Raw genomic sequence first — 11,217 nt, forward strand, 5'->3', positions numbered from 1 at the left:
AGACTCAAGTATTCCTGGAAACATCTATGAGCAAAACCCCAAATGAGAGTGGTGTGCTGAGGATAAGCACCTCTCCTCCCACCCCAGTAGGTACAGAGTTCAAAAAGAACACCACAGTTTACTAGCCACCTAAGAATTCCTGCTCATGCAGATAATCCCTGTTTCTGGAAGGTCATGGCTGAAGGGTACATACCAAGGCAAGCCTCAAAGATACTACTAACATGTTCTAAGATACTAAGAAGTTCTCATATTCATCTGGTTATTATCTATAAATGGCCCTCTATGGCTTCTGTGCCTACTTATTCCCACTGACTCATTAACAGTCACAGAACTTAGCTGAGTTCTGTAAGCTGATCTTGCTGTAGGAATATAACGTTGGGTTAGCAAACTCAGATTTCACTCCATATTCTCATGTTTGTATGGGTTACAGCTATTCTATATTACGATTAGGAACAAAACCGTAAAAGTGAAAACATGGAACATGCAAATACATATTCCATTAGTCATGAGTGGGATGAAGTCAGCACATACAATGATCCCCTTGGAAAGACTACTGTGAGGGGATGGAGGGAAAGACTGTAGTATACCATAAAAACAGTCATGATCTTTTGAGTCCTGGAAAGGACATAGGTCTCCTGGCCACACTTTAAAACCTAAACAGTTGGATTAACATCTACATCAGAACCGTATTAGGCCCAGTGTTTACTGGACAAGTCAGTGAGACAGCTCCCAGAAGAAAAGAGCTCCAAGATATTTGGCAAAACCCATTCATCATTATGAGGTCACTAGCACTTAGGGGAAATTTTGCTCCCTGTGTCTATTGCAGGCTATAGTCAATGGTGTTGGTTACAATCCAGAGCATGATAGCAAGAACCTACTGCTGAAGACACACTCTTGAGTTAGAACATAGACAAATACAGATAGTATCAGCCAGAAACATGTCTACTGGCTAGCTCTCATAGTGCTGGAAGACACTATGCATACTTTAGGAAGAGAAGTGCAATCATCCAGCTCACCCAGCTATGCCCCCTGTGAACTACAATAACGACGGTCCTTGGCAAGATATGCCCACTGGCACGAGAGTGATGTGAATGCTAGGGGAGGAATAAGTGTTAGGCCCACCCCAGGATATGGAACCTGACACTGTCAAAACCAAGAAACCACAGACAGAGCATGGGCCCTAAGGGAGAACTTAATACAATTACTGTACTAAACGGACATAGCAATAAAACACCTCCTGATGGCTGACTGGCAACCCCACAGATCAGTACATGTCTCTGTCCTCAGAAGAGAAGCTGCTGCTGCTTTTTTAATTAAAAATTTTTAGAATTTCCCATCACGCACCCCAATCCCACTCATTTCCCTGTCCTTTTCTATTCTCTCTCTATCCTTGTAACCTCCCTACCAAAGAAAACAAAAAATAAAACCAAACCAAACAATCAATCAAAAAACAAAAACCAAACATCTCGACTTGGAAGCTGTGGTGCCACAGTGTGTCAGGCAGAATTCCTGTTTGTCTACACATCTTTTCTTGCAAATGTTCAATGGACATGCCACAGCTTTGGATCTGCAGGACCAGCCCTGTCATGTACTCCAGGAGTTCATAGATGGGGTGGATGCTGGAGTGGACCAACTCAGAGCCCTGGATCTGGCCCTGGGTGGAAGCTGAGTTGGTCAGCCCACCAACTCTATCATGCCCATGACATCAGGGCTAGGTCTACTGTGCTGCCTAGGTGAGGTTCGGGGAGAAATGCTTCTTATAACAGGTCACAATTAACAAGGAGACCCATAATGGGTCGATGTACAGAGAAAAAGAGACTTCAGAGTGCTCAGTCCTAAATGAGATAGCTATATTACAAACCTCCCCTCAAGGCTCGGAGATCTATTTGGAAGAGGAGGCTGAAGAGTCACTATGGTGGATGATTTAAAGAAAATTGTTTTCCAGGCACAACAGGTACATGCACCTTAAGACTTGCAAAAATTGAAATCAGACAAAACCCCAGTATGGAAGAATAGAGGTGGTGTTTTAGGGTTTTATTCCTATACAAACCATCATGACCAAGAAGCAAGTTGAGGAGAGAAGGGTTTATTCAGCTTACACTTCCACATTGTTGGTCATCACCAAAGGAAGTCAGGACAGAAACTCACATAGGTAAGGAACTTGGAGACAGGAGCTAATGCAAAGGTCATTGAGGAATGCTGATTACTGGCTTGCTTCCCCTGCCTTGCTCAGCTTGCTTTCTTATAGAATCCCAGTTCCACCAGCCCAGGGATGGCACCACCCACAATGGGCTGGGCCCTCTCCCCTTGATCACTAATTGAGAAAATGTTTTACAGCTGGATCTCATGGAGGCATTTCCTCAGCTGAGGCTCCTTTCTCTGTGGTAACTCCAGCTTGTGTCAAGTTAAGACACACAAAACCAGTCAGTACAGATGGGCATGAAGTCCCATCCTTAGTTGAGGAGCTATTAATATCTGATTGCTGCCAGAAGAGGGAAAGTCAATTTTCCTTAATGGTATGGTACCTGGTATATCGACTACACTCCAGGGCAGGGCCTCATGCTCAGGAGTATTTATTATGACAATACAAACTGCATTCAATGGAGGAGAGATTGAGAGAGAACATAAGGATGGGTGGTTAGAGAGGTAGAGAATGATCTGGAGGAGTTGAGGAAGAGGGATTAATACAATCAAAATATAGTATACAATATTCTTAAAGAATTATGACAAAAATGAAGGTTTGTTGTCAACAACAACAAAAACCATAAACCTGTGTATTTTGAGAGCTGTAGTTTGAACAGGGAAGACACTTTCCTGAGATAGATTGATGTTCAGAGGAGGATGAGGCTCTCTGGCCATTTCTGTCTCCTTTTCTTCCATATACCAGGACTCAGAATTATCAGGTATCCTTTCATGGGACTACACTTTATCATCTCAGGAACAAAAACTTTAGAGCTGTTGTTGCTATTTTGCTGTGTTTTGGAGCCGGGGCTGACCTAGAATACATTATGTAGTCCATGCTGACCTGAAACTCACGTTGGCCCGCTTGATCTCTCAAGTACTGGGATTTCAGACACAAATCAACCCACTTTATTATAATTACTTACACCTACTGCCATTCTAGTCCATACACTGTAAATTGATTTAAGAGATACCATATTTTACTTGGGTAAAATATATAACGTGGAATTTATCACTTTAATTATTAAGTGTGCAGGTCAGAATGAAATATATTTATATTGTCAATTATGGCTATCAATATCCTCCAAAATCTAAATTTTTTTCATCTTTCCAAATTGAAATTCTACACCTAGTTTAAAAAACAAAACAAAAAAAAGGTTTCCTGCTCCTAGATCCCAGAGTCTGGCAAGCAGCAATTATTTCACTCTCTGCATTTCTGGATTTCACTATAAAAGTAATACAACTTTGGGATGCTATAACTTGGTGGTTGAGTGCTTATACAGGGTGGGGTGGGGGGGGAAGAAGGCTGGCTAGTTTCAATCCCCAGTATGGAATCAAACAAACAGTTACAACTAGAGTTAAAACCTGGATTAAAAGGAAAATATCCCTTGGCACTGACTTCAGATCATCTTGGTCACCAGGCGTATGAGTCAGGGTTCACTAGAGAAATATAACCAATGGAAGATTTCTGTGTGTGAGTGAGTAAGTGTGTGTGTGTCCCCCTTTCCTCTTCAAGCTGGTTTTTGCCAGTGTTTTATCACAGCAACAGAAAGGAAAATAAAACGGCAATATTTTTATTTTTATTTTGCAATGACATTTCTGAGATGCTGATCTGGAAAAGCAGATCAGCACAGGGTGCAGTTCTCTATCAACCTTCACCCTTGGCTTCTCTGTAGTTCACCAGAAGGGCCAGTTTTTAGAGCAGTTCTGCTCATGGTGCAGCAGGTTTCTTCCCTATCACTCTGGACTCTTCAGTCTCTGTGTATGTCTATGTGTGAAAACTGACCAGGACAGAGGCAAACATAACTCCTCACCAACTCCCTTGGCAATGTGTGGGCCTATACAGTTCCCTAAGACTGCAGCAAAAGGGTACCTCATATTCTCTGTCCAGCCTGGATGTTACTGCCAAAGGCAAATTATGATGTAATTCTATTAGAATCTTTCAACAGCACCTTTGAGATCATATTTCTTCAACCTGTAAGCTTTCTTCCTCAGCAACTTTCCATACCTCTAAAGAAGCTATGATTCCCTTTGCTTTGCTTTGTTCTTCTCTATCTCCTGCTTTCACAGTCCATTTTGGCTGGTATCCATCCCTTCAGTCACCATATCTATGCACTGATCTCTGCTATGCAAACACACATGACCCAAGAGTCTTCTCTCAACAGACCCACTTCAAGTGACCTGGGATAAACTGAGAACATTGCCTATTAGCTTGTAACAGCATTCTTGCCCTAGCAACTACAGGGGCATGCTTAGGAATAAATAGTAGCTCAGCACTACTCCAGCCCCTACCCCTTTCTGAAGAATACATTTTCTTCTTACCCTCACACATGATTTAGTTTAGTTTCATAGTATTTTCAGCCCCATAACACAACTGATAAGCCTGAAGAAGAGTGCCTGATTTGAGATGGGCCAAAGAATCCCTTTCCTGGAATCCTTTTAGACTCAAAACCAGGAATATGGAGGTTATATCTCCTGAGTACGTAGGGGTAAGGGGATAAAACAGATGTATAAAGAGATCTGGGGAGGGGGCTGTCGATGTGGTGAGGAGTGGCAGTACCAGATGTAGGTTCTATAACACAGTTCAACCTTCAGAGCAAATGCCCTGTCTATGGGAGAATTGTGATTCTACCATGAAGAAGCAACAGTCCTGATCACATTCAAGTGATACTGAAAGTAGCTGGTGCTTATTATCTAGAAAAGACCGACTGAAACAAGAGAAGACAAGAATTCAACACTGTTGTTTCCTCCCCCCACCCCCCAAGACAGGGTTTCTCTGTATAGCCCTGGCTGTCCTGGAACTCACTCTGTAGACCAGGCTGGTCTCGAACTCAGAAATCCGCCTGCCTCTGCCTCCCAAGTGCTGGAGTTAAAGGCATGTGCCACCAATGCCTGGCAATAATTCAACACTGATGAAGCACGGACAGTTCTGTTTCAGCTCCAGGGTCTTATGAGCTGTGTGATCTCAGATCGTGTGGAGAACCTTACTAGGACTCAGTTTCCTCACCATAACATGGGAGCATGGACAAGATGTCAGTTCAACAAGCAAAGGAAACTACAGCTTCTAGCAGGCAGTGTTCAGGATGGGTGCATGAGCCAGGTTCTGAGCTAAGCGCTCTGCTAACACCTTACAGCTCTACAGCAATCAGAGGCAGTACTTCACAAAGAAGCAAGGCACCAAGAACTAAAGTCGCCTTTCTAAGGTCTCTCAGGCATTCTAACATGAAATCCTCTAAATATCTTTATATTAACTTCCCCATACCATCTTCCAAAGCACAAGACACAGGCAGGTCCAGGACTGCTGAATTTACTGTATTTCAAAATGCTACCACAGAATTGGTCTATCTAGGGTTTGGGGTTTATCCAGCCTGGACTTTCAGAATTCAGTCCAAGTGAATTCTGCTAGAAACTCTAGCACATCATGAGAGTCTCTGTGAATTTGATGGGTCATAATAGCCAAATTAAGATTAACCTTTTAAATTCTTTGCAGCCTTGTAAGATTCTTAATAAACACTATGAAACTGAAGGGATGAAATTCCTGGGGCATACAGACTTGGGAATGATTTAAGACTCTTCTCAAAGTAAGCTGCCCCCAAATGTCAATTCTACTGTTTTACTGTCATAGGGTTAAGTTCTGTAATGAGGGCATTAGGGAAGATCCTAACCTTGATCCAGAAGCTCAGAATTTCAGACAAGCAAGGCCCCAGAACATCATCTTCACACTAAGTAAAAGAGAAATTGCTGCAGAGATCTGCCTGAGCCTGGCCTGAAGTGAGGCCTGGGGGCATCCTGGCCCACTTCTTCCCTGTAGTTAGAGTTTCCCCAATTCTACTTACCTAGTTGATTTTGTCAGTACCTTTACAAAATTGAAAATGTTAGAAGGATATGATCATTAATTATTTTTCTCTCATGAGTTTTAAAGTGTTGAACTCAAAAGCCCTTGGTAATACACCAAGGTGATGAATTTATGTCTTTTGCTTTTAAAGTAAAACTTGATTTGGACTCTTAGAGAGGCATTTATGTTTTTAAAATCTTCAGGGTCAGCCGGGCAGTGGTGGCGCACGCCTTTAATCCCAGCACTTGGGAGGCAGAGGCAGGCAGATTTCTGAGTTCGAGGCCAGCCTGGTCTACAGAGTGAGTTCCAGGACAGCCAGGACTACACAGAGAAACCCTGTCTCAAAAGAAAAAAAAAATCTTCAGGGTTTCAGCTGATTTTCTGTGGGCTGGTAGAGTAGGGTAGGATAGGGTAAGAGAGGCCTGTGTCTAGCCCTCCTAATTTCCCATAGGCTTTTTTGTGGCAACAGAGACAGGTTTCAATGTCCATCCACAGCAGTTCATCCATTTCCACCTGCACACTGGGCTGAGTTTCTTCCTATGCCTTTTAATATCTTTTTCTTTATGTCAGTGCTAGTGATGGAATCCAGGGCCTCACATGCTAGGCAGGAGCTCTGTCACCAAGCTATGTTCCTAGTTCATCTCCTTTGTCTTTGTGGTTCTCCTTGCCAAGCAATCCTTGCTATAGCCATTGAAAGTAAGAAATAGAAGGAAAACCATACAGTCTGCAGGGTACTGGCATGCTGAGCTGATGGAGAGTTACTGTGCCTTCCCCTATCAGAGCCTTTTGTTTCTACTCTTGGGAACCCAGGAAAGTAGAAAACTGGGTTGGCAAAATCAATGAAATTAAAGTTGTGAACAAGAAGGAGAAGGAAGAAGAAAAAGAGGAAGAAGAAAGGAAGAAGACAAAATAGTTCTGATTCATCATACCTTTTCTACTAACCTACATTTAAAGCAAATGAAAAATCATTTTTCAGGGATCTTTACTAATGACTTTACTCAGGCACCAACTCTTAAGACTGACAACAACAACAAACATGCGCTGATATGTGCCACACCCCAGTCTCAGCCTTTCCCAACAGAAATAAGCTGCTCTTAGGCAGGTGGAGCCACACACTGAGCTTGTAGGCCCCCACATTCAATAACTATTTCCTGGTGAGTAAACACAAGAAGTGCTCAGTAATTCAATACATAGCTAAGGTTTCCACTCCACTGGCTTCATAAACCAGTGGAACCATATGAAACTCACCAAGTAAACCACAGTGTAGTTGGTTCAGGCAGTGGAGGAAACAGTTTGGGGTTCTGAGTAACTTCAACTAGTACCTATCACTAAACCATCAAAGGACAATAAGGGCTACACTGTGGGACCCTTTTCCAACCCATTTACAGACATAAGAGATGGATCTCCACTGGGCCCTGGGTTGGGGGAAGGGAGAACAATGAAGCCAATAAGCTGAGCATAGAGCAGCAGCCGCTTAAGCAGAGGCAAATGGCCTAGTTGAAGCAGACACCTACAAGGAGACCACTGTTTCTACACTTTGGATGTAGCTGGCATTTCTCCTAGGAGAACACTAAAGTACTCTTGAGAGTGGTACTGTTCTAACCATCAGTAAGCCACTCTGGTCAACTATGAAAATGATGAAGTATCAACGCTGAGCCACCTCAAACACCTTTATTCAACTTGGTGAACCATAAACCACACAGGCCATAATTCCTGTCAGGTTTCTCCCCCAATGAAAGGGCAGGAAAACTTGACTAGAGTCATGCAGTTTCTCAAAAGGCATAAGAGGCATAAAAACCACAAACAAATTAGGCTCACGAGGATCTCCAGGACCAAAGACCTTTTAGGAGTAGTTGGCAGAAGATTCTCTAGGTTTTCTGAGGGCTCTCTGTACTATTATCAACTCTTCTCTTGCCTGGATATCAAAGAAAACCTCAGCTTCCAGGAAGAGAATGCAGTTGTCTTCCTCAGTACACAGATCTGTAGCTTTGGGGACCATAAAATCCAGGCAGTAAGACTACTCTTAGGGGCACTATCTTTCTCACAATCAAAAATTCAAATTACATTCACAAAACCCTTCCCTTTAACAAAATGATCCACTTTAAAACAGGTTATGATCTATCAAGTTAAGAGTTCCTGATGATTTCCAAAGTGAATTTATTTTTATCTTATCCTATAGTCAGAAGTTAATTAATCCTTAGCAGCTAAAAAGCATGTTCTGTTTGGTAGTGCTTCTAAAAGTGTGCCAACAGTCAACAGTGACCCACAAGGCACCAGGCATTAGACCTTAACTCACCTCCTAGTCACTTGTGAAGTAAGTTCTAATGCAGGGCCATAATTGCTGTCTGCTATTCTGAAACCATGGAAGCTCTAAATTGCAAGGGTTTTTACATAACATCCCTGACAGCAAAAATGAATGGATTTGAACTCATTTGGAGGTAAAGCACCTGTGGGCAAGAGGAGGCTGTCTAGGCTTTAGTTATCCCACTTGAATATCCATATGGTTTGCTATACATATACGAACATGTGTGATTACTGAGTATGGCCCCAGGTCCCCAGAGTCACTTACAGAAAATAGACAAACCATAATACTTCCTGAAGTCCCCCTACCCCCTAACTGGGGTCTAAAACATCTGGCCCCAAAGGTGTAAGGTACAGTATTATGGATTTCTAATATCAAATCACTTCACAGATAAGAAGTTGAGACTCCCAAGGAAAGCAACTTCTCCAAGGCCACATAGTAGGCAGGGGTACAGCAGACTCTGAGGCTAGGGCCTCTTACAGGGCCAGAGCTCATGAGCTCCATGGTGCTATGTATGCTCACACAGTTTCAGAAGGAGTGCTATGCCAGTATGGCTCTTCTTCAGAACCTGCTATTTGAAACTCAGGAAAATGGATAAGTGGAAAACACCAACTACAATGGCAATGACACAGAAGGCCTGGTGCTTACCTTGCCCAGGACAGTGAGACATGGTTTGGGGTCCAATTCTGGCTGTTCAAGCTTCACCACTCCTACCCAGCCATATTCATACAAGTCCTCTTCGTCATTGTTATTACATAGGCCTAGTGGGTGCATCTAAGAGACAAAATGGAAAGAAAATATCAACAGGCTGGCCACAGACTGATTTGACCCACTTCATGCATTTCTTATCGTGTGCTAAGCAAAAGCCACTTCAAAACTTCAAACTTTGTGGCATGGAACAGTTTTTCAATCCACAGGAAATTTTAATTCATTACAGTTATCTGAGCACTGAAGAGAATACAATAAAACCCCTAGAAATAGATATTCTAAGGGGTGGAGAAATGACTCAACAGTTAAGAGCACTAGTCAGCTCTTCCAAGTTCAATCCCAAGCATGCACATGATGGCTCACAACTGTCTATGACTCCAGTTTCAAAGGATCTGATGCCCTTTTCTGGCTTCCATAAGAACCAGCCATGCATATGCTGCTACATAGATACATTCACATAACATCCATACCCATAGAATAAAATAAAAATGTGTATATACTGTATATACATATATTCATGTGTATGCACATTTATGTAGGTACATGGAACCCAGGGGTTGATGTCAAATGTCTTCTCAATCTCCCTTTACCTTATTTTTTTGAGAAAGGGCCTTTAAATGAACCTAGAGCATTCTAATCCGGCTAGAATGGTTGGCTAATAAGTCTCAGAGATCCTCCTGTCTCTGTCTGTTCAGTGCTAAGATTACAGGTGTACACCACTGTGCTTGATTTTTTACATGGTACTAGGGATTGAATTTAAGGCCTCATGTTTGCAAGCAAGCATTTTTACAGACTGGGCCATGATTTCAGCCCCTATAAATATATATTATGGCTACTTTCTCTCTGCCTTCAAAGTAATATTTGTCCAAGGTAGAAGCCACCTAATAAGAGGGAGAAAAAGCATCTTATATAAATGCCAATCTAAATTACTATGAAATATCATAAATCTAACACTAAGCAACTGTTAAACAAACAAACAAATAAACAAACAAATAAAACTAACTAGGATAATATCCTATTTGGCTTCTAGATCTTAAGGTCACATTAACTTATACATGAGGGCCTAGAGACATATTCAGACTTTATGAGAGAACTGGAGATGTGGCAAATCATCAGAATAATTAGCAGGCTATTTTAAGATTACAAATGGTTAGTGAGAAATAGATGACATTCTTTGAAGTCTTTTCAAAATCTGTTACATATCACAAAATAGAAACTAGGTAGAAGAGCACCAGCTTATTTTCTCATATAGAAACTTGAAAACCACAGAAATCCCAAGGTATATGTTTAAAGTTCTAGCATTGACTTGTATCAGGCTATTCTGTAGCAATTTCCTCATGGGTTCTTTAAGATCCAGTAAGTTCTAAAAGGAAGCTCATTAAAACTCAGAAGTTCTAGGGCTTAAGAGTTGGCTGAGTGGTTTGGTTACTTGATGCTCTTACAGAGGACCAGGGTTTAATTCCCAGTATCCACATGACAGCACACAATCATCTTTAACACCAATTCCTGGGGATCAACATCTTCTTCAACAACAAAAGAAGATGAAAAGGGGTCACCAAATTATACCAAAAGTTCATTCACCTATAACCTTGAGGAAAAGGTGAGATCAACTCAGCTCAACTTCAGTTTCCAAGTCTCAGGCCACCTCATCACAAAAGCAACACTTGTGACTCTGTTTTACTCTATTTCATGGAATTGATCATGTGGCTTGGAGGATTCCAAACAGACAACTGTATCTATGGGGTGTGGTCAGTGATAGAGAGCAGCTTTGGAGGAACAGACATGTCCAAAGACATCCATATCCTAACCTTCATACATTTTACCTTACACAGTAAGAATTTACCATACACAGTAAGACACTGGCATATATGACTAGGCATGATGAGATGGAGGTTTCCTGGATTTTGCAGACGTAAGAGCTGAGTCTTTTTCAGAACTTCATTGAAGAGAGGCCAGGAGATATGGCCAAACAGGTATAAGTCCATTCATATAAAATTTAAAAAGGCAAATAAAGAGACTGAAGCAGAGTAGTGGTTATCCTGGGCTTGGAAGTGATAAGAAGCAACTGTTCTGTGGGTAAAATTTCTTCTTGACGATGATAGAACCTCATAATGGTAACAGCTGTATACATAACACAATATGCTAGAGAGAGAGAGAGAGAGAGAGAGAGAGAGAGAGAGAGAGAGAGAGA

At 41.9% G+C, this 11,217-nt stretch overlaps 1 protein-coding gene across 1 annotated transcript in view; it reads right to left on the bottom strand.

The window, feature by feature from the left end:
• The window catches only part of Znrf3 (zinc and ring finger 3), a 166,264-nt gene that overhangs the window by 57,374 nt on the left and 97,673 nt on the right, over positions 1 to 11,217 (bottom strand). The window contains exon 2 of the mRNA XM_028758108.1: positions 8,967 to 9,092. Within this exon, the coding sequence (XP_028613941.1) occupies positions 8,967 to 9,092 (126 nt within the window). The remainder of the gene's footprint in view (positions 1 to 8,966; positions 9,093 to 11,217) is intronic.

This window comes from Grammomys surdaster, unplaced genomic scaffold (genome assembly GCF_004785775.1).
Source record: "Grammomys surdaster isolate TR1022 unplaced genomic scaffold, NIH_TR_1.0 126187, whole genome shotgun sequence".
Taxonomy (NCBI): Eukaryota; Metazoa; Chordata; class Mammalia; order Rodentia; family Muridae; genus Grammomys; species Grammomys surdaster.